Source organism: Plectropomus leopardus, chromosome 17 (assembly GCF_008729295.1).
Source record: "Plectropomus leopardus isolate mb chromosome 17, YSFRI_Pleo_2.0, whole genome shotgun sequence".
NCBI classification, from domain to species: domain Eukaryota; kingdom Metazoa; phylum Chordata; class Actinopteri; order Perciformes; family Serranidae; genus Plectropomus; species Plectropomus leopardus.
In genome coordinates, this window is record NC_056479.1 from 18,390,557 (window position 1) to 18,415,295 (window position 24,739).

The following is a 24,739-nucleotide window of genomic DNA, read 5'->3' on the forward strand; positions in this document are numbered from 1 at the left end:
AGCAGACATAGAGGTTGAGTATAGTTAGGCTGGGGTGGAAGCTGTTGGGATGGTTTATAAAAAACAGTGGTAAAAGGATCCTGGGATTACTAATACACAGCAAGCTGTGCTGTGTAGCTGCCCTTTCATCTGACGTCTGAAAGGGGAACGTGGCTCTTCAGAGGCTGCCAGGGGAATAGACTGCCAGGGGTACTCTAAGCTGCTATATTGTATTGCAGCGACAGAGCCCTGCCTAGAACACCTTGGCTCTGCATGGTAGATTACAGCTCTGCTCAGAGCATAATGGCGTAATACATCACACTGCATTGTACAGTAGCACCCTGTACTCTGTATTATGGTTTAGCACAGCATGGCATAGTAGCCTGCAGCAATGCAATCTCATCATTTATCATTTTCGGCCCCATCATACTGAGCAAGTTTGCAGAGCTTCAGGATCGCTTATCGTGCTCTGCAAACACGAGGCCATTGTGGCAAGGTTATTGAAGGTCTTCGATGTGGTGATTAGCTAGATTTTATAGCTGCAGTCATTCAGGTTATCTGCTGTGTCACACTGTTACTCAGCAGGGTTGGACTACCTGTACTCCTTCAGGAGGACTGTGCAGTAAGGGTATCACTTGCTGCTTCGACCCGGCAAGCAATAATAGATTTGCACTCGGCATGTAATGAGTTTCTGGATCAAGAGCAAAAAAAGCAGAAAGCATATTTTTGTCAAAAGGCTGTAAATAATCTTACCTGCATGGCCCCGGGAGCTTTCTATTGAACTGATGTTGGAGATATTCCTCTGAACATCTACCTATCCTATTGTACTCGTGTATCAGCGGATCCTGCAGACCTCTCAGACTCCCTATAGGGGACAGCTCCATTGACTCAATGGTAAAGTGTCCTGCCTCTATCTACTCTGACAAAGATGACCCAGCGTGAGGTGGTTGAGAGAGGTGGCTGAGAGAGCTTGATATCAGTGCCACCACAGTCTGTTTGATAAGGAGCCACACATGCGAGCAGCTGACACTGCTGAGCATGTCAAATACACACAAACACATGTAGCATGTGGAGTACAACACGCTACACCACGTGCTGTCAAACACATGCTGTTTCACTTTGCTCAGAAGCTTCCTGCCTTTCTAATTTAGTAAAGGAAGAACTCAAAACAATATCAGTTGGCAGTGCTGATGAAGAATGTTTAGGTGACCTCTTAGCAGACTTTTAATTAAGACTTCTTCTTAATTACCTCCGCCAAGGAGGTGCTGTTTTCACTCCGGTTTGTTTGTTGGTTTGTTTGCCTGTTAACAGGATGACAGAAAATAGTTTGGCACAGTTTTCGCAAAATTTTTGGAAAGGTGTAGCCTGGAAGAAGGAAGAGCTCATTACATCTGGGAGCTGATCTAAATCATAAGGTGGATGCAATAATTATTTTTCACTTTCGTTGACATTGTGAGATGGGCATTTAGCCTTGTGAAAGACTGAACTTTCTGAGTTTCTTTATAGTTACCCGATTTTTTTCAATGTGATGAAGAAATGTGACAAAGAAATTATGTAAAGTGCAACATTTTACTGAACTTCAAATAAGTTTTTAGCTGAGTGAACGGTAACATTCTCCTGAATGTAAATATGTTTTGAAGGCAAAAGTAGAGGTTCAGGTTCAAGTTACTTTTTTTGTACCTAGGCATATCAAATTTGCAGTTAAAAGTACAGGGCATCTATTGACATAGTTTCAGACACCATAGATAACATACTGGATAAAACATGACAAGAATATAAAAGATAAATGATAAAGGTGGCCCAGTGCTAACCAAAATGTTAAATATGTTAAAAACTACATAACCAAACCCTAAAATAAAACCAGTCAAAAAAATATGAATAAATAAATAATAAATACATGTTCCAAAATGCTGTATTATCACATTTCTGAGTTGGAGCTTAAACGATAAATTTATAAATCATAAATCAACATAAAGATAAATTGCCTGACCAAGACCTGTCACAGCCTTTACACATTTTTATCACAAATAACCTCAATTTATTCCCCTCTGGGCATCTGGTGAAATGGGAGAGTAATGTGCTTTGACTCCACATTTCAGCTGCTCCATTAACCATTAAACTGGTGGGGTAATGCAGTGCAGCCATGCATTGGTCTGCTGTGTGGAGGTGGTCATGTGGCAGATATTTACTCTCTCATATAATTAGCCTATAACTCACAGAGGTTAGGAGTAGTGGAGGATAAAAAGAGTGTTTATCTACAGGATAGTATACTTAATGTCTTAGTTATGCGTTTTGTCTTATTTTTAAACCACAAAGTGCATAGTTACTCCATGGGTTTCCTCGCATTTACAGTCAGACTCCTGAATAAATGAGGCATGCATTACCAGTACAACTCAACTCTTTTCATCACCTTTGGGGATAAATATATCTTTGCAGTGTCAGAGATATCATGGCATCTTGACATGCTTTAACATGGCTTTAGCGCAGCTAGAGTTTGTAAAGGAATCTCCCTGTTGCTCTCTCCTTCATTGCAAACAGCACTTCAATGTTATCATATGCCGTAGGAGTTTTCACATATGCAAATGTGTAAGATCATCTGCTTGTATATCTTCATGCAAATAGAACTTCACTCCCGTAGAAAACAAATAGAAAGCAGACAAGAGAAAGGCAAGAAATGGGGTAGAAAGACAGACAATAAAGGGATAACATTGCCCCTCAAAGGGATAGTTTGGATCTTTGAAGTAGGGTTGTATGGGGTACTTAACTGTAGTGAATCAATTACATACAGGAGATGTCAGTCAGCACGCCACTAATTTAGAGAAGCAGGCTTGCAGTTTGCCACAGAATCTAAGCAATGTACTGTGGTGGCTACGGTCAGCAATAAAACGTAATTTAGCCACCTAAAAAAAGTCCCACCTGAAAAAAATCCCAAATTAGTTTAAATGTACCCTATATTGAGAGTATTTCACTGTTTACTTTAATGTCAGACAGACTCACTACAGATAAGTACCTCATACAGCCCCACTTTTAAAAAACTGAACTAAGGTTCCTCCTGTTTTGTCTGGTTCCACCTGAAGTCATGACACCATCTGCAGCACAACACATGGGAATGCAAGTCTCCCATATGCAGCAACACATACACTTAGCCTAGCTCTACATCCTGGGCCTACCAAGGCTAATTGCCATGGCAACAAGCTATTGAAAGGGGCGTGGGTCAGCTGGTAACTGGAGGCTCATTTTAGATGGAAGGACTGGTGCTCGGACTGGGAGAAAGGGGCCAATTTGACTTTTTTCAGCTGAAGTGCTGGCCTCCATATTGAGGTAAAAGCCAAGCGGAGGCCTATTTTTGTGCAGCCACTCTTCGCCGCCGCATCTCTGACGGACACCTACACAGACATACACACTTTCATTTTTAAACCTTGAAAAAGCAAACGAAGGCAAGTCTGCCTCTCTCTCCCAATGCATATCTTGCTGTATTTTTGATACTCAGATTGTACGGTGCGAGTTGAGCTGTGCGCAGGGCTAAGCTCTCCTCGCGGTCGGCAGATGCTCGGGTGATAAATTGCTATCATGAGTCATTGATGCATCCTAAGCTTTTCTCCTTTGTGATCAAGGGTACAGAAAATACCAGCACTCCTCCTAACAGACACACACCGCCGACACTGACAGATGGAGCTCAGTCTTAAGGTGACACACACACAATAACCCCCACCCACCCTCCTTCACACAAACACATACTCACTTACACAGACTCACTTTTATGCACTTTAGAGTGCGCGACGTGCAAACACCCACACATGCAACCGCACCCTGTCCGTGTTTGTGGGCTGTAGTGACTCGTTAGTGTGCACAGCGGGATTGTGTGTGTGTGTGTGTGTGTGTGTGTGTGTGTGTGTGTGAGAGAGAGTGATAAATGGCTGTGTGAATTATGAATGAGGAAAGATGACGGGGGAGCCAGTCCACCCTGAAGCCTGCCACTGCACTCAGCTTGCATGGATTGACTCTGCGTGTTTGTGTGTGTGTGTGTATTCAACAGTAAATGTGTGTTTTCATCAGTGAATTCCTTCAGTATATTTTTGTCTGTCATAACATAACAGTTATAACATGCCTAAGTGTGTTATTATTTGCAGGCGATGAAGTGAATTTTATAGTGTCCAAGACCAGCTTTAAGAACAAGGAAGCCTCTATTTTAAAATGCTCGTCTCTCACACACTCTACCTGGTTTTTATAGAAAGAGCCCTTAATATTAAGTCATTTTCTTTGCCTCACTTCTGACCCCTCTTTTCTTCCCCTGCACCCTGTTGTCTCTCCTCTCCTATTCTCTCTCCTATTATCTTTTCAGTACCCACATATACTCACTTATGGCTGTTAATCTTTTATCTCCCGCAGTCTCTTTTGTCCTTTAGCAGAAGGTAGATTTATTCATCATATTTTTAAACAAAATTTAAAAAATGAAATTACATTTGTCCTTGATTCTGCTACATCTTTGGAGCTGAAGGATGAGTTGATTAAAATCAGCAGCTACTATGAAGATTCCATCTGGTTGCTCTGGCATGTTACTGTTGTTGCATATTGTTATCTGAAATAACAGATTTTTTTGAAATTTTGAGTAATTGATGGTGTTTGTGTGTGCCATAGAGGTCAAACTGTTAACCAGTTAATCAGTAAGTCAATTAACTGACACTTAATGGTTAAAAAATTGTGAAATGATTCATAGCCAAACCAAAACATACCAACATTTTGCTTAAATTTGAGGTTTGTGATACCATCATCATGCTTTTGGACTGTCTTTTGTGTGTTTTGGGTTACTGGTAAGAGGCACTAAGTTTAGCATGTTTTTCACCAGATAATAAACTAGTCCAAAAGATAATTTCTATTAATTGAAACCAATATTGTATTGTACAATAAAGAAACCCATCAGTTGTTGGTGTTACAGTTACGATTTAGCTTCTGGGGGTAATGTCCAGGTATCCACTGTAACTGCCAGATATCTGGATAACAGATACCTGGGCCAAGACTTCCTATTCTGTGCACTTGACCCTGTTAACAATCTGCATAGCGAATTGAGATGCAATAATGGACTCACACAAAGTGTGCATCATAGGTTGAGTGAATACCGGTGGTTAGAGTTTAGCTAACTTTTTCTGAGAATATGTAGTGAATTGTCACATATTATATTATGTTAACTTTAGTTATCCTGAAGGAAACTGAAGGGCCAAGTAGATCACAGTAAAATGAATAGCACAACAAGACAATAAAAACAAGTTAAAAACAAAAGATTAAGACAACAAGCAGATTAAAAAAAGAATAAAACACAAGCCTAGAAAAACATCAAAGCCTAAAAATAACCTAAAATGAAAATCAGAGGACCTACTAAGGAGGCAGCTGCACAGCATGGCGCCATATAGTTGAAACATTTGAATTTTTTAATCTCAACTAATAAGCTGTTGAAACATTATGAATGCTCTTTAAACTGTATGTAGGTAGACTTTTCAAATTAAGTGTTTCCCTGGATTATTTTTCATCACATCAAAAAATCTGATAATATTCTTTCCTTTTTTATTATTATTATTTTGTTTACAAAAACGGTTTTTACACTAGTTATGCAATGAGCCTCAATAGATCTTTCAATATGTAGCATTTCTGTGGAATTTCTTGTTACTTCTAGACCAACGTATATACATCAAGGTTGTATCAGCCGAGCTTTAGTGTATAGTAGGTGTGGATGGTTTCTCTCTCCCTGTCTCCATCTCAGCTCTCTCTGGTGGCTTCATTGGGGGACATCCCTCCTGTGGCCCCTCCAGCTGTCAGCTGCTCCTCCATCCACGTACTTTATAGCCCCAGGAATACCCCATGCTGTCACTCCTAAAGGCCAATTGCTGACTTATTGCATGAATGTGTGTGTGTGTGTGTGTGTGTGTGTGTTTGCTAAGTGATATATTCAGAGATTGTCCTCCATCCTTTTATCACTTTCAATCTGTCTCGCTTCATGTCACTTCTCCTTTCTGCCTCCTTGTCCCCTGTTATTTATTTATTTTTTTATGTTTTCCACCGTCCATCTTTCTGCTGTCTCATTCTATAACTGTTGAGTCAGAGTGCTGCCTCCACAGTTTTGTAAACGACACCTTCATCAACAAACATTACAGCACTGCTTATCTTAACGGTCTGCATATCAAATTGTTTCCGGCCCTCTATTCTACACTTGACCCTGAGATTTAATGAACCTGTCAATTCCGCTTTAGAAGAGGATGCTGGTCAATGTGCAAGCAACCATCAGCATACATACAAGTTGCGTCTCCGTCTCAGGCAGAATATGATTCAGGGGTTTCTGTGGTGGAAGCTGAGCTTGTATTTAGCAACCTCATTTAATCCTGCTGTATCATTGGGCTGCTTTATATAAAGAGTCCTCAGGGAGCGGCGCAGTGCTCAGCAGAAGATGAAGTACATTTTCCTCATCAACCCCCAGTGAAGATGCCATTATTCAAAATGTTGAGTAAGCAGAGTCTGTGGCATTAGAGCAGAGGATGACGAGTAATAGAGCATAAGAGGGAGGGATGTTTGTCCACGCTGCATGTTTTGCTTTGATCATTTATCCAGAGCCATAAACTCGGTCACTGTTTAAATCGATGGGAGAGCGGTAGCATAGCTGTGGGTCAATAGCATCGCAGGTTGAGATAATTCAACGTGTGATTAAATCGAATTTCAATTAGAACAAGGCTGTCACGCAAAGATATTTTTTTGTTTTGTTATAACTCCTGGTCTGAAATCAATTAGAAATTGGTCCCTTGTTGTGATAATTAGCTCGTTTTAGATGAAGACAGTAGTTTGAAAAAGGTTATGGGCTGAACCAACGTAAGATTTATAACATCATAGAGAAGAGGAACGCCATTAGGATTTAGTAATCATAAATTTCTTCATATAGCCATGGATAGATTACCTAACAGGTCAACTGGGCATAGGCCCAAAGTGTCAGGGGCCTCTGTGGCTTTCACCTGCAAAATGTCACGCTCAAATGACCATTAAAACACAACCCAACCAGAAAGAGAGGCAAAGGAATTGAAAAGAGACACAAAATTTCTACAAACGACCATAAAGAGACACAAAATTACCTTAAAGAGAGACAAGATTGCCTAAATTTATATGATATATAAAGAATAAAGAAGATAGGAGAAGAAGATTTTAGTTTCCTGGACTGAAAGTGTTCCTTTATGGGAAGAGGAGAGTCGAAATATGCTATTTGTTTTGGTATGCTAAATAAACCATTTAAAAACTCATTGTATTATCTGAAAAAACCCCAAAAACATTGTCACAAAGCTAAAAACCTGGCTGTTTTGCACAGCTCATAAAAAGTAGATGTTTTGAGTTTGGTGAGTCCTGCAGCAGTAACTCAACTCCAAAGGGGTCCACAGTCTTTTTCTTAAATCTTTTATTAAAATCAACTGAAACATTGAACGAGGGTGATATCATCTCTATTCTAAAACAACACAGTGCAAGGCAGATCACTACTATGAGGAAAATTACTACTGATTCAAGAAAAGCTTTGAAACTGACAGATGTGCTGAACAGCAGAAAGAGCCATGTGGTCTCCAATAACAGAGATGAAAAGAGGGTGGGGGCATTAGCATTCAGAGGAGCATGCGTGAGTGAAGGGTTTGACAGAGGAGAGGACGATGGTGTGAAAAAGATGAGATGGAAAGTGAGCTTGCGCTTTTTGGATGATGTCAGCCGTGGCAATTCTACGCAGAGAAGAGCCCTTAAAGCCTGTGTGGTGATGAGGCAAACAAATATCGGCTTGGACACAAAAGAACATGAAGGATTGTTGGATTTGGGATGGAGAGAGAGAGAGAGAGAGAGAGACAGACAGACAGTGAGTTACAGTGAGATTGACAAAACGGGGAAAATACAGGCCACTGAGCAAAGGGTGGAGAGGGGGAGGGGGGTAAAGATTTTGGAGGGATGTCAACTGTATCTATTGCCAGCAGACCGTGGCAGCCTGGGACAGTCAAGGATGGAAAGATCGAAGACACAGAATACACAGCAAGTGCATAGCATCTATGAGACAGATGCAGCCAAGCGAGAGTTAAAGGCTTTGGAGCCATGTCAAGTGTTTCTATTGTTTTTGAAGCCAGGAAAAGAAACACCGGCCAAATATTTAACTTTTGTCACAGTGCCACCCCTGTTTACAACATCGAGGGACAGGAAGAGGGGAAGGATATTGGCAGATTTTGTTGATTGCAACAGGAAGAGAGACCTCTGTATGGCTTGTTGTGCTGGGACAGTGTGTTTGTGTGTAAGTGGAGGAGTGCTCTGACGTAATTCATATTTAAGAGTTTTTATCCGGAACCTGGAAAACTAATGTGCTGAGAAAGCTCAGGTGGTGTGCACGACTTGCTGTTTCTTTTTATGGCTTATGTAACTTGTACCAAGAGCTCACTGCGGGTTATCTGGGGTCTCTGAATGTTTTTGAAAAACTGTATTGGTTTGGCTGCGCTTCAGTGAGCCTGACGTGTACATAATGGGTAAAGCCTTAGTTGTATCTTCTCTATAACACCTTAAATACCAGCATTTGGTGCTACTTGAAAATGATACCTTACAAAATGAAAGACACTGTACCTTCAAAATGATCATGAACATTGCTCGCCCCATGTTACCTTAAATTCATTAAGAAAACTTTGTTCTTCTTGTATAATAATTTTTTAATAATTCTTAAAGAATTGAAATCATAGGGTTCCACGTTTAAACGTTCAATATTTAACTTTCTACCAACTTTCTTTATCTGAACGAGAACAAAAGATGAAGCAACGCTGTCATTACGGTCAAGTTTCTCCTGGTTAGGATTCGTGCATTGTAGTTGCCTCGTAAAAAAATGAGCATTCAGCCTATTGTGCTTGTTTATGTGGTAAAATGAGCAAAGTGTGAAACATCCTCTCCTCTGTCTGATTCAGAAGACACTCAGATGTCTCCGCTTGACATTGTCTGAGCCCTTATTTAATATTGTGAATAATTCTGCTCATTTTCTCACGTGCCCTCCAATGTCTCAGAAGGAACATGGGCTCAGCAGAAGTGTTCAGCTGTAAGAAGAATAGTAAGGTCAACGCTCGCCCTCCCCCACTCCCACCCGTCCTAAGCTCGGGAGATATGCACACACTCTGCTCTTCCTTTACTGTCAGAATTGACAGTGTGAGTCCCTTGGTGATTCCCTATGAAAAATGCATACGTGTCTGTCATGTTTTCTGACTGAATGGGTTCACTCATAGACAGTACGCATAAGATTTTTTTATTCCTCCACCACAACCAAACAACTCACAAGCCCTTTTTACACAGAGATCACGCTATAGGACTGCTATGAAGTCCCTTTTTTTGCCTTCTTTGCATTTTTACACAGAACCAAATCACAGCGTCATCACTGCATGACTTTGTGCAGCATTATGGAATCAAAAGAGGCGTAATGGACGTGACATGTAGCATAACAAACATCACAACATGCACTTTATAAATAGCAACAATTGCTTGACATGGCAATAACAATCATTTAATGTCCCTGTTAAATTGCTGTTGATCTGTCTCTCTGCTTGGAGGGTAAGGAGTTACCGCACCACATTGTTTTTCTAATTTGCAGTCTTTGTGGCCACTATTCTTCTTCTTTGAGTTAGCTGCTAACAGCTCCTTTTTAAATCTCCGCTGGTGGGTTTCATGCATAGCACATGCACCCTTAGAGCCCATGATCAACCTTTCATGGCAGTATGATGTGCTAACGGGCAGTGTCAGTTGATAACGTGGCTGGACGAAATCTGTCGGAACCGTATGATGTGCCACTGCATGGCGTCAAGTTGAAATGCTGCCAGTAACAATGTAATATAAGGAGCATGAGCAGCAGTGGATGGATCCAATATGAATATGAATTCCCATATGAATGTACAGAGAAACCATTATGTTTATTTCCTAAACCTAACCACATGCTTCTGTTGCCTAAACCTTAGCATCCCTGCCTTTGTAGCCTAATCCTATCCATGTGCTTTTGTTGATGTCCTGGCATTGGTTGCCAAGCGCTTTTGTAGCCTTATTCTAAACATGTGCTTTTGTTGACATAGCGGCGTTGGTTGCGGCATCCTGTAAGGTCAACAACAGACGCAGGTTACCTGGTGCGTAAAATGTAATATAATATATCCACTGACAAAGCAGCGACATGTGACGACTTCAGACGAAAATGTGTTGCCAGCTGTCCTGTTTATCCGGACTCTGTTTTGGCACTGTTACTCCCTGTTGTGAAAGCTTAAAGGGGAGAGTGCTCAGTCCTCCCATTCTGCAATTCTACCATATATACAGAACAGCAAGGCGGAATAACAGTGCAATAAGCAGTGTAAAAGTGGCCACAGAGTCACTCTAGCCTCCATTTCTCTCAGCCCAGTCCTACTTGAGCCTTTCCGAAAATCTTTGCAATCCCTTGCTCTCTGCAAACCATGCCGCAGTAATGAAGGCCTAAGCAGCCTGTCATACCGGACAGGTTTCCTTCTGTTCTTCCTGCCCTCTTCCTCCCGACGGGGGCAGGATGAACAGTATATTCCAGGATGGGGACGCAGTGGAGAGAGAAGGGGGGCTGCTGGCTGGCAGTGCCACCTGGCATGGAGAGCTGCCCAGCCTAGCAGTGCTAGTTTCTCTGCACCACCTGCTCCACTGCCCTCCTGCTCCGATACCTGGCCCTGGAAGGCAAACCTGTCATTAGATAAGGCATGTGATATGTTTGTGTTTGTTTGTGTGCATGTGTGTGCGTGCTGATCCAAGCCAGTTCTCCTCCCCTCTCTCCGTTGCCCTCTGTGTTCTGCTACTTTTAGTAAACCTCCCCGGGACAGCAACAATATTAGCTGTTCAGTCCCACTTGTGTTGAGAAAGGAATCTGAAAGCAAAGGTGTTGCTTTGAGATAAACAACCCAGAAGCAGTATTTTTTTAAAGATTATTTGTTGGGCTTTTCTTGCCTTTATTATAGTGAAGTCAGAGAGTGACAGGAAAGGTGGAGAGAGAGTGGGGATGACTCACAGCAAAGGGGCGCAAGCCGGAATCGAACCCAGGCTGCTGCGAAGGACTCAGAATACATGGAGCGCATGCTCAACTCACTAAGCTAGAGGGCGCCCCGACGACCCAGAGGTTTAATATTTGTAGCTACTGTAATCACCTGTAGCATTTATGTGCTTTTTTATTACAGAATTTATCCATTCTTCTCTTCTGCTGTTGTGTTTCCCAAGGGTAAAATATTTCTTTTTTCTTTCCGTTAAATAACAATTTAACCTTCCGTCCATTATTTCCTCTTTTTGTGTGTATTTTTGTAGAATAGTGTAAGTGTGTGTAGCAGCCAAGCTTTTTGTAACTGATCTTTTGAGCGGTGGGTAAAGTACAGTCACTATCATTAAAAAAAGACTCAAGCAAAAGTGAAAATGACCATTTTTTAAAGGTCCAGTGTGCAGGATTTAGGGGGATATATGGAATATAATAAAATAAGTTTTCTTTAGAGTATAATCACTTGAAAATAAGAACTGAAGTTTTGTTACCTTAAAATGAGCCATTTATATCTAGATAGGGAGCGGGTGCTCGTTATGGAGATTGCCATGTTCACTGCCCAGAACAGACAGACCTAACACTGGCTCTAGATAAGGCCATCTGCGTTTTCTCGTCGGCCATCATGGTTAGAGGCCCATCTGCAACTAATCCCCATCCCTAATGCAGAGTACTTTTTACCTTAAGAAAAACATTTTTTTAACTTTTTTTCTTATGTACATTACTTGTAATGTGTTACTACACACCCCTGGTTTTATTCCAGCTAATTATCTGTCTTTGTTCAGGGCTGATAAAGGTTTATATCCGCAGTGTATGAAATGACCACTGCAGTCAAAACTTATGCGTTGTGTTTATTTGGCACACCCAACCTCTGCACTGAGCCCCTCTTAGCATCATGCACAGAGCAGCTCAGGGACGGCCATTGTCCCAGAAGAGCCTGGACGTGCTGCGAGTAGAAAGGGAGGAGTGGAGGTGATGGTGTTATTTGGTCGCAAAGTGCTTTTCTCACGTCGCTCTCCTCCGTCCTGAACAAAAGGGCTTGGAGAGGGAGATAATGTGACTGGGCTCTCGTGGGGAAAGGTTATCTACTGTTCCCTGTCAGCTGATAGCACAGGACAGGACACTTCAAGTCCCATAGGCTTCCTCTAATGATGCTCTTCAATTAGCCCAGGGTCATTGGGGATGCATAGAGGCCAGCACATGTACATGTACCTGTATTACAGATCATCGGGCAAATTAGCACAAACTTTCAGATGGATCGCCACACACACTCACTCAGCTGGAAAGAAACAAGCGACATCAAGCATGAAGTCTCCTGACCTTTTCTCCTGCTGCGAGGCCTTTAGAGCACAGCTGTATTCTGATGTTGTCGGACCCTGCCGAAGTGGACAGTGAAACAACATGAAAAACATAGTAATTGCGCAAATCCAAAAATTGTGTAAAACAGGTGCTGGACAAGAAGAAATAGCAGTCAACAACATAAAAAAGTCTACATACTATACCTCCTTTATGTGCAATTCAATTGAAAAGGCGACGTCTTTAAATGCAAAACCTAGTTCACATGACATATCCACAAGTGACAGTCAAGTTGTGTTACAGGTAAATAAAAAAATGAATAATGAAGTCCCCTTAAATACGTATACACGATATCCACAAATGTGTTTTAATGGTTTTAAACAGTACATGTTGAGCAGAAAACACATGTACCAAAATAATACACACCAAATAGTTTTACTCATGTATGTAGAGATGTACATGTGTGTTAAAAAAATCTTTACAGGAAACACCTCTCAGTACATAAGAAATAACATCAGGCCAGTGGCCATCATACGTTTCATATGGCTAAATCTATTACAGTCACCTTTATATTAAATATAAAAGACAATAGGATATCCCTAATCAAGTCTTCTAAGGATTTTAACAATAACTACCAATTTACATAGAGGCGAGGAATAACACACTGAGGAAATCAGGGGTCCACCAAATACAGAAAATAATAAACAATGCTCAATTGATGGATAGACATTTCCTGGATGTGTAAATCACAGCAAGTAGCTCAGTTACCAATCCACCTCAATATCAGTCTGTATCACAAATGATGATCAACATCAACATCTGGTCAAAAACACTAAACAATAAATAAAAGGTTAAAATAAAAAAGAATGAAAATAATAATATCAAATCAAATAAGGTGGAAGTGCACAGTGGAGCCAGCTGCTGGTTTATCAGAGCCACAATTTACTCCCTGACAGCACTGCAATTTCATCTGCCACAAAGTTGCACTGTAAAGATGAGAGATTGTCCAGGAAGAGGCGTGCAAACATGTGCACACACTTGAACTCATGTAACCCCCCCTGCTGCAAACAAACAGAGATAACATGCTGTGCACCTTTGCAAGCCCCCACGGTCGATTTATCTTGCTCTTCTCTGACTGTCAGGAATCTGCCATGTGAAGTGATTCCCTGAAACAAGCTGTCTGACCGCAAGATGCGATCAATCTAACACACAGCAGCATTAACCTCTGAAAGAGATGGCTATGGATTCCTGTCTGTAAGTATGAGCCACATTCCTCTGCTTTAGTCTGGCCTAAAGGGGAGTCATATCTGAAATCAAGCCAGCAACACATTTATTTTGATGGAAGTCAAAGCCTAACATGAAGTGATGGAGAGGGCAGGCTGCAGCTGATCTCCTGTCACCTCCCGTAGCTATCAGCTGGCCATCGTTTCCTTCACTTTTGAGAGTTTTATTTTTTAGTTTTGACCCACTTTATATCCTGTTTTGCCATCTCTTACCCAGTTTTGTGTTCGTGTGCGGCATCTTGTTTGTAATTGTCTTTTCTAGACGTGTTTTTTTTTTCAACATCGGGTCATTACTCTTTCATCAATGATCAAATGCTCTCCACTCTCTATGCCTTTCACCCTTTTCTCTCTAGTAATGTGTTGCTGTGCATATTATCAGGCTTGAAACACTTCATTATCTTTAATAAGCTGTTACAGTGTTGGGGAATAGAGGCTGAATGGTCCAGTGATTTCTGTTTAGGTGGATTTGGCTCTGTCCCCGTCTTATGCACTTTTAATATTACTCAGCAGGCACCATTGCTTTTGCAGCAGATATAGGATTTGCATTAATCGTGACTCTAAATATATTAATAAACACAGTATGACTCACATACTTGAGTAGTTTTGTGTGTTTTAGCACGAAAAGGACGTGACTGTCTTCTTGACTCAAATATGGCTTGTACAGCAGAATTGTTACAAATCTCTACCCAGATTCATTAGGAATACAAGCCATGGTTTGACACTGTCTTTGCTGCCTTGCATACATCATTTTAAGATTTTGTTAAAGGAGCAGTGTGTGGGATTTAGTGGCATCTAGTAGGCTGTAAGGATTGCAGATTTCAACCAACTGAAACTTCTACCGTGTGTCACGTGTTCATTGTTATTTATTTTAAGCCAAACAGTGATGTTTTTTTTCTAAACCAATCACACATTTTTTTGCCTGAAAAGTAAATCTAAACACAGAAGTGCTTTCCCAGCCCTGTATGGTTTTTTTTTTATGAATAGTATATGCATGTTGCGAGCATAAATTGTCACACCATCCTTAAATATCCACAGCTGACGCAGGAGGGTACCTAGCTTGTCTTAATTTGATTTGTGGGTCCACTGACAATGCAGCGGTATCTGACGAGATGGGATGAGAACTTATTGCAGTAGGTTTTTCCTTCACTGCCCATCATGGAGGGACTGCAAACTTAAGTGGCTGATCCGAAAATGCAAATGTACCTATAAAGAGCCAGTGTTTGGTTTGTCCGTTTTGGGCTGTAGAAATGTGATGGTGCAAGATGGAAGACTTCGTGGATGAGGTCCCGCTCCCCATGTAGACTCAAAAGGTTCATTGTAACAAAAACATGATGATTCTTTTTTCAGGTGATTATAAGCTTAAGAAAACTTCAGATTTTATATTCCATTTCTGCCAATATATTCCCTCCCAAATCCTACACACTGGACCATTAAATGTGGAACTTTGAGAAAACGCCATTTTGAGGGAAAGACAGAGGAAGAAAATAGAAAGCAAGAGGGAGGGATAAAAGCAACCCTGTTGACCCATGAGCAGAAGCAGAAGTCACTGTATGTCCTGGTGGGAGGCAGGGAGGGATTTGATTAGCAAACTAATGAAATCAGTCAACGCAGTGTGTGTGCATTGTGTGTGTCTGTGTCTGAGGATCTGTCTTTGACACACAGTCGCACTCGCACATTCTCGTCTTCAGAGGCAGTCAAAAGCTCCCCACGGTCTCCTGCTGCCGCTTCTTGCTGCTGTGTCATTCTGCATCACTGGTGCGGGGAATTAGTTCTTTGTTACTGCTGTTTACCGCCTTCATTTCCCATCCCTGAATCCTCATCCACCTGGCTATCGACCCAGCTACAGCAAAGCTGTCCATCCACACCTCCGCTCACTCTGTGTATATGTGTTAGACTGGGTGTGTAGGTGGTTGGAGGGGGTGTTTTTTTGTGCAAGTGTCTCGTAATTGCGCTTGTGTTTACATCCGTCTCTTTGTGTGCATGTTTTCTTATTTCTTTTTGTCTGCTTCTTGAGCTGCGTATTTAACTATTCTGTATGTGTGTGTGTGCATATGTAGCACTGCGAGTGAGACTGTTGTGTCATATGTGTGGTCTTTGTGTGAGTGTGTCAGAGAGTGCAGCCCCAGGGTGGCTCAGCAGAGGCGAGGCAGTGGCAGGCCTGTCTGAAGTACTTAGGGCAGACAATGCTCAGAGCCACAAGCTGTGGCTTCACTGACAGTTGAATTATGTGGCTAAGCACACGGTCACAGGTACTTACCTATGCTGCTGACATACACACACACACACACACACACACACACACACACACACAGTACAAACACTCATAGATACCTGTTACTGTGGTTATGGCTTGCCACCATACGGTGCTGCAGACAGATGGGGAGTTGAGTCACTAACACTAGGTTGGACTAAACAGACATGTTTTAGGGTGCCAAGCACTAAAGGTGTGTCGAATGTTTGTTGATCTCGCTGGCTATCTGAAGGAAAAAGTTGGCAACAAAAAACCAGAGGGCCATATGTCTGCAAAGGTGATTAAAGTTTGCTCTGTAGGAGCATCCTGTCAACTCAGTGGTCTGTCAAAAAGAAAGAAGAAATCTTTCAGAGAGTGCAAAATACAGCAGGACTGTTCATTTCACTGCATCATACAGTATGTTTTTAAGTAGGTAAAACAATTTGTATTCATGGGTGTATTATTGAATGGGGGCAATTTTTGAGAATACTTTTGAAAAGGAAATGAAAATGTGTCATACACTGAAGAGGAAAATCAAAAATAAGATGATTAACATATCTAAAACTGACTTATGGAAACTAGTGTATATGAGTTTTTGTTTGACTTTATATGATATACATTTACTGTGCTTGTTTCTTTCATTTTGTACATCTTTTTATTTCTTTTTATCATCTTTAATTTCGGAAGAGTGTATAATAATCATCATAATCCATGATTTGGACACCTTTTGAAGTTTTTCAAGCAAAAAAAATAACAGAAACTACTTAACTACTAAACTAGTTTACTAGAGTTTTTTTCTCTTAAGGTAAACATTTAGACATTTTTTTGCAAGGTAGAAGTATGCGTTTCTGAGGAAAATGTGTTATGGTAGCTAATACTCTGCTTTTAAAGATTCTTTAATTTTAGAAATCCAAAAGTAACACTTAACAAACTAAAAGTCTAAAAAAGTAACTGCTGTACAGTGAGACTTCAGCCATACCCTTCCAGTCTGCACAAACTGGATTTAGTTTGCCACTGCTTCAAAAGTAATCCCTTATTATTTCATTATTTTTTTCTGATGTGTATTTGAGTTAGAAAAAGACAAAGGTTAAACAGTTAAAATGACATTTATTCACATTGCCATGTTTTTTCATCATTTTGGACAAAGTGGTCAGTTTTGTAGGCTTAATCTTCGGCTAAAAGTCCCATTAAAACACACACACTTGCACACGCTCATACCTTGTAGGACTGATGGAAATGATAACATGTTGATAGAAGTGGGAGGCAGCAGGTGTTTAAATATTTGTCCCTGGCCTGTTATGTCTAAAACTGTTACTGTCTCACAGTCATGAGGACCTCACATGTGCACCTGTGGGGTACATACAAGAAAGAGTGCTTATTTCATTACAGAAAACATAGTTTAAAATTATATATGGCAGGATTTTAGCACTTCTGTACAGAAATTCTTCCTCAGGCTATGGAGTTGAGAAACAGGGGTGGTGGGAGGGTGCAAAGAAATGACAGTGGGGAAAAAGGATCTTTGCAAAAAAGTGTTAGCTGTTTGTGTCATGTGATGTGCAAATGCATCCCTCATCATTTTTATCCACATGTTTATGGAAACCAGAATGACTCATGTGTGACCTTGGCTTTTTCAACTGGGAGATATTGATATTCTCTTCTTCTGTCTTTCTGGATTCTACTTTCATGTGAGAACCTGCTAATGTAATCCACTGAGGGAATTCATCCTGCCGGGTACTGAGCCTCTGCTGAATCCTTAAACAACCACCACACAGGGATGACTAAAGCCAACTCAGGCTTGTTCCAGTTTCATCTGAGAGTCTGAGCTGATCTGCCAGTGACATCCTCCTCTATCGCTCTCTCTCCATTTCTGTTTCTCCAGGCCTGAAGACCTACCTGATCTCTGGCAGAAAGGCAGAGGCTCACTCCCTCTGTAGCTGCTCTCAGTTAGTGCTGGCGGGGCCTGAGCAAACGGATCCTCGGTGCCCAACTTCCCGGGTGCACACACCTGATGGAGCTCCGTCAGCCTGCACCCTGCCTCCAGAGAGTGCAAAGGTGAGCACACGCTACTCCTGAGAAAACAATATCAGCAATGTTGTTGAGGATCTGGGATCATATTTCATTGCACATCAATATTGCCTGAGGTGGAACACTGAGCTGAATGTTCTGCTACAGCCGCTTCGATGCTCGTATTTTTCGCTCTCTGTGTACTTTTGTTTATGTGGGTGTATCAGAAGCTTTAATAAATATTTTTATTTTTATCGTGCAAGGAGCTCATTTTGTCTTGAGTGAAGGAAATCGGGAAAGAAACGAAACTCTAACCTTGCACCGTGCATGCAGAGAGTATAGGAGGAGGATGATGGGAGGCAGGAGAATCAGTGGGGGTTCTTGGTATGGTAATGAGCTCAAGCAGGGAGATGGGAGGCCCTCCTCAATTCTTTCTGCCTTCCACTGAGCGCTCCACCATTTTCAGCTTTCATCTCCTTGCGTGGCTCTCACACAAATACAGATATGGCTCACGCTGAAGGATCACACTCTGAGAAATCTGCAAAAAGGCTTAAAGTGAAAGGATTTAAAGAGCGACTGTGGTTTGCATGTTTAATGTGTGTGTGCTATCGCTGTTTGTTTACATTTTATACGATGTGTGTTTTGGCCCCTTAACGCTTCACGGTGTTTTGCACATGTCCCTTTCATGGTCATTCATTGCACAGCACACAGCATAACTGTCACACAGATCTCTTTCTCATACACACACACACTCATACTTTCTATTCTGTTTGAAGAGGATGAGTGGGATGGAAGTAAAGACCTTGAGCCTGTGTAGACCATACGCCTCTTGTTTACTCTCCATCTCCTTCTCTGTTTCTCAGTGACTGCTGCCACTCTTGTTAGTTTTTTGCACACTGAAATACATCATATTAAGCCAACAAAAAAGTGATAGTAAGTCTTTTTGCTGCCGCATCACCGCTGCATGTTTTTGATGTCATCTCTCTTGTCATTTTGTCATCCCCAAAGAGTTTTGATCTCGATCTCTGCCATCCTTTCATGTTTTTCTCTGCTCACATCCTTGATCTGTATCTCTCAATGTATTCATTCTCTTTCCTCTTTCCTGCCCCAATATGCTGCATCTCTCTCCATATGCCACCCCCCCCGTCCAACCTCTACCTCCCTGCAGTCTCCTTGCATATCCTGCAGTGTGGGCCTGATACCAGGGGAGGATCAGGTTCAGGAGGAAGGAGCGGTGCACAATGGCTGTCATGACGACCGCAAGACCAACAGCAGCAAGGTTAGCCTGTTGTTGTTACCAGAAGCAAACAGATAAGACTTAAAACAGTCTGATAAATCTCTTTCTCAGTTGGAACAGCTTGGAACTATTACTTTGTATGTCCAGTTTTTATTGTGCCTCGAAAGCTGTGGCCGGAGGCATTCTGTTTTACTTCCATTTGTACACCCGTCCGTCCATCCATCCCATTCTCATGAACATGACATCTCAGGGGAACACCTTGAGACAATTTCCTCAGATTTGCCACGAACATCCACTTGAACTCAATGATAAGCTGATTAGAATTTCAAAGGTCAAGGGTCACTGTGACCTGGCATCCGTCTCATTGTCATGTCGGCACAACCGTTACACGAATTCAGTTTTGAACTGATTAGAATTTGGTGGTGGAAGGTCAAAGGTCATGTTCACTGTGACCTCACAAAATATTATTTGGCCATAACTAAAGAATTCATACAATAATCATGAAAACATTTCACACAAAAATTGAATAAGATGTAATGATGACATTTTACATCCAAAATGTCAAAGGTCAACTTCAGTGTGACATAATATTCTGCAAAAACACTTATTTGGTCATTACTCAATGTCATAACTCAGTAACAGAAGGGAAGACATTTGGTCAGACACTGAATTGATCACACTAATAGAGCTTCTGTGCTGCAGGGAGATGTGTGTGTGTGTGTGTGTGTGTGTGTGTGTGTGTGTGTGTGTGTGTGTGTGTCTGTGTCTGTGTTTGTGTCTGTGTCTGTATGTGTGTGTGAGAAGCATCCATGTTTTCACAGACATGGATATAAACACTAAATCCAATATGGCTGGTAAGCAGTGGCATACAACCATCAGGAGGTAAATCTAGTTCATTAAAATACTGGGACATTGTAATCCAACTCATATACATATATTCAGGCCTAGAAGCAAAAAGAATGACTTAAAAATAGTTCAAAGAATTAGAACTCCATGAGTCCCAGAAAAAGTGTGCCACAGACTCATGCACTTAAGTTGGTGTGACTGTAACACACTCTTTAGCTTTATATTTCATATTGGGACTCAATATGAATCATTATTGACCTGTTTCCACAGCATAGATTCATTATTGCAGCTTCTTTTATCATAATTCAGAGCTGCGATCAGCCCAAAAAAAACGCAGCAAAACGTTTATTTAAATGGAAACTGCGGTGCGTTGAACACCCTGTTGTGTAATGCAAGCACAGTGCCTTTAAATACAGCGGGCTATCATTCAGTTAATTTACATTCAAAAGGGCTTTATTGGAGTGGGAAACATGTTTACATTGCCAAAGCAAATGGGGAATTAAAAGAAAAATTGAATGTGTAATAAGTAAAGCTCCTAGTACATCTCGGTCACATTGAAAACATAGCAAAACATTGCAAACTGTTTTCAGATCTAACATACATCGTGTCTTCTTTCCATCTTAGGACTCTTCAAATCTAAAGTGTTCCCCAGCGGTTTCTTCAGGGCGCAGCCCTAAGGCTCTGAATGGCTTGCTCAGTCCTCAGCTGGAAGCTCTGAAAAACAGCCAGACATCACTGTGTGAGATGCTGCAGGAGAAGGAGAAGAAGACGTGGAGTGGAGGAGTCATGGGCATGGACCACTCGGCACTCATCCCCCTGCGCTCCAAGAACTTCAGGGAGAGGAGTGACGCTCACTTTGTGGATGTCATTAAAGAGGACAGGTTGGGACAATTTAAGGATAAACATATCAGTAATATTTAAACATAATGTAAAGTTGTCAATGTCAATATCTAGTTCATTTCAAATATTTCAGACAATTTTAGCAGAGTTGATTGTGACATTTACAATTTCAACTGAACATATTCATAACGACTTTCCTCTGTGCCTGTGGCAGCCTTATGAAGGACTATTTCTACAGACCTCCCATAAATAAGCTGAGCCTCACCTTCCTGGAGAGGAGCCTCGAGTCTGCTTACCGGATAAGCTACCAGGAGGAGGTGTGTGTGTGTGTGTGTGTGTGTGTGTGTGTGAGTTGTTTTGTGCCTGCTTATTTAAAGAGTACATATGTGTGTGTATGTTTATTTTTTTTACATTATCCATAAGTGTTATCAGGTTACCATAGTTGTCTTTAGCCTGTGAGGTTCGCAGCTGTCAGAGAAAACCCGTGTGTTTTTGCAATCCCAGTCATCCCACGTCTGCTGTCTCCACCTGTGAGCTTCTTCCTGTGTTTGTGTGTGTGTTTCTTCCTGTTTGTGTTTCTCTGCGAGTCTGGGTCTTGTCTTGACAGCCTGTTAGCTGCTGCGTTATTATGACCAGACCGGTCAAGACTGCGGCAAAGAGAAATCACTGCAGGACCTTAAAAGTAGTTTTGTATTAGTTTGTGATGTCCTCTGCTGGTGTAACCTCAGAAGTGCAGCTCCACTCTTGTGGCTGCAACTGTTGCTACAGTGTGTAGTTTAGAGTCAGAGTCACTGACGTGGGAATTGGGGTAGATTTCAGCAGAGACTTACTTAAGTAATTTAATTATTGTTGATTGCTGGATGATTAATTTTTCTAAGTCATGCTCAGTGGTGAGGCTGTTGTGATCATGCATTTGTGCAGCTGCTCCTTGGTTAGATTTCACTGACTGCTTTTCATTACTCTCATTACAGTATTACTTACTCATGTGTATTAATATTCTTGTGTTTGTGTTAAGTGTTTTATTTCTGCCGTGGATTTGTCTATTTTTTCTCCCCTCTCTCTTTCCCTCCCAGGTGGAAACCCAAGCAGTGGTGCAAACTTTTGCCAGTCCAACGTTCAGTTCCTTCCTGGACATGCTGCTGTGCTGTTCTGTATTTCTGGCTCTCTCACTGGCCTGTTTCCTTCGACCGCTCGTCACCCAGCAGAGTTTGTCCACACCAGCGCTCATTCTGACAGCTGTAGCCGCCCTGTTGGAGGCACTGGCTCTGCTGTTTGCTATACGGTGAGATACCAAATATAGAGCATGGATCTTGAACTGAAGGCCCATGGGCTAGAGGCAGTGTGCGAGACAATGTCAAAAAACCTTCCCCCGATATATTTAGGATGTATCAGGATGTACGTGGCCCTGATAATAATGTTTTCATTTTTCTATTTTAATTAGTTAGTATTTTAATGTAACCGCCTGTAATCCACCCCGTCTTACCATAAAACAGTTTTGTCTTATTTTAGGGGGGGACATGGGGGCATTTTTTCTGTGATTGGGTGGCGAGCATCTCTGTTCTGGGAACTGCTTAGAGCCCTCTTTATTCTCAGCACATCTATGAAAGATACACATTTGAATGCACAAAGTAAGTGACAAATATTTGTCTCCCAAAGTCCCACTTCATCCCCAAAATGAACAGGTCTTGTTTACTGACCTTCTGCTTTGTGCTCATGTACTAAGAAGCTTACAGGCCAAGTTGTAGAGATTAATGTCCGATTGGAATCAGGTTTGGGTAAAATGGGACACTCAAGTATCAGATAAACATGTCATTAAAATTATTTCTGCATCATAATAATCTCTATATCAGTCACAGCTTCCTGTTTTTCTTCTGCAGTATGGCTTTCTACCTGGACAGTGTGCTGAACTGCACGCGGGTGCTGATGAGAGCGGTGTCAGGCTGGGTAGCGCGTCACTTTATAGGAGCAGTCCTGGTGTCCCTGCCCTCTGTGGCTGTCTTCTCCCATGTTTCCTGTGACATGCATCTCTCCATCCAGGTGGATTTGAATTTTTCTTTGGTTTATTTTTAGATTTATAAATGAATCACAAGGGTGTTAAAAGCTTTGACTTAATTGCTGTCTTCATAGCAGATTTATTCTCTCTGATTCCAATTGTATACTTAGGAATGAAGTTAATGAAGCACTTTTGCTCTAGGGCTACCATGTTTGTAAAATTTTCATATCTTGTGGAATTGTTTTTAGCATATGTCTTTTAGTTGCACAACTTGTGAATATTGCTTGTAGTCAGTGAAATTTATGTGATAATCTTATTGCCTCTTTTGACTAATGACTCTGTGCCCCATATTTTCCCCAGTTCACCATGTTCATCTGCTGTGCTGTCATCATAGCTATCATTCAGTACTGTAACTTCTGCCAACTCAGCTACTGGATGCGCTCAATTCTTGCAGCATTAGTGGGCCTAGCAATGCTTACCTTGCTCTTCAGCTCCCCCTGCAGGTATGACATGGTAAAGGGACAGTGACAGAAAATAACTGCTTTGAAACGTGACATAATTGAATTGTGGGTTAAATTATAGTGTAGAGATTGTGTGGCAACTGACTTAAAATTCAAGAAAAAAAAAACACAAATATGTACACTGCCATTCAAAAGTTTGGAATTGCTTACCACATAAACTTGTTTCAGTAAAGTCAGATACCCGAGTTGACTACTGTATACTTTTGACTTGCCGTTCATGTTATTACGTTATAGAAAGTCTTCTTTACAAAGATGTTATTTTGAATAAAGGGTTTGCAAAAAAGTAATGTTTTGTACACACAGATGATTACTAAATGGGCCAATCTGGCACAGGACTGTGGGCCCAAAGTGTTAGGGGCCCCTGGGCCTTCACCAGCAAAATATCACTCAAATTAAAATGTATCAACCAGGAATAGACTCAAATGACCACAAAGAGACACAAAAGGACCATAAAGAGATGACAAGGAAGTGCAAAGAGACAAAATAACTACAAAACTGATCAAAACAGCCACAAAAAAAGACTACAGAGGGTTACAAAATGAACTAAAGAACCCACAAAATTGCCTCAGTAACACATATAATTATCTTAAAAAGACAAAAAAAGACCTTTAGAGAGACAAAACGTCTACAAAGAGACACAAAACAGCCATAAAAAAACAAAATTACCTCAGTTAGACATATAATTAACTCAAAGGGACAAAAATTATCTCAGTGAGACAATACTTCTTCCGTAAGACACAAAACACCACAAGGAGACACGTAATTATCTCAAAGAGACAAAAAATTACCTCAGTGTGACAAAATGAAAATAAATAATGACATAAAATGACCACAAAGATGCACATAAGTGCCAAAAGAAGAACACCTACAAAGAAATGCAAAAACACCACACAGTCTGTGTGTCTTGCACCAGTGTTGGAGTGATTGTGGGGCCCTTTGCATAGATATGCACTCAGGGACCTCATAATCTGCTCTTGTTTGTACATGATGAACAAAACACTGTACGATGGTTCAACCAGACAGACAATTGAAAGGGCAGAAATGGACAAAGATACCTCTGAGAAACTGTTCAGTAAGAATAGAAGAAATCACTCGTCAAAGAAACTAGAAGCTTAACAGTTTCCTTTTTCAGTGTCAAGTGCACGATAAAGCCTCTTACAAGATGTAATTAACAGGTGTGTTGCTTAAGCACCGCTATTTTTCACACTTACACAACACAATAGAAATGGAAGGCCAAATGAGGGTAAGCATTATTGTAATTGGATCAGGGAATATCAGATGAACTTACTACGGACTGAGAAACCACAGTTTAAACCCTTTCAGTTGGACCACTTAGTAGACTGTAGAGGGCCTGAAAATAAACAGCATTCCAAAATAATTAGAGCCCCATTGCACTGTTGTAGTTACATAATGACCATGGGTCACTGACGCTATTCTGGAAAACACATTTAATATTTAAG

The 24,739-nt window shown here is 41.2% G+C and overlaps 1 protein-coding gene across 3 annotated transcripts in view; it reads left to right on the forward strand.

Moving 5' to 3' along the window:
* The window catches only part of LOC121956605 (adenylate cyclase type 9-like), a 36,545-nt gene that overhangs the window by 7,990 nt on the left and 3,816 nt on the right, over positions 1-24,739 (forward strand). For 2 of the 3 annotated variants that reach the window (XM_042504913.1, XM_042504914.1), the window contains exons 2-8: positions 17,718-17,890; positions 19,011-19,121; positions 20,550-20,806; positions 20,980-21,082; positions 21,839-22,047; positions 22,643-22,802; positions 23,119-23,261. In XM_042504913.1, the coding sequence (XP_042360847.1) occupies positions 17,718-17,890; positions 19,011-19,121; positions 20,550-20,806; positions 20,980-21,082; positions 21,839-22,047; positions 22,643-22,802; positions 23,119-23,261 (1,156 nt within the window). The remainder of the gene's footprint in view (positions 1-17,717; positions 17,891-19,010; positions 19,122-20,549; positions 20,807-20,979; positions 21,083-21,838; positions 22,048-22,642; positions 22,803-23,118; positions 23,262-24,739) is intronic. The other variant, XM_042504915.1, reaches the window with a different exon arrangement.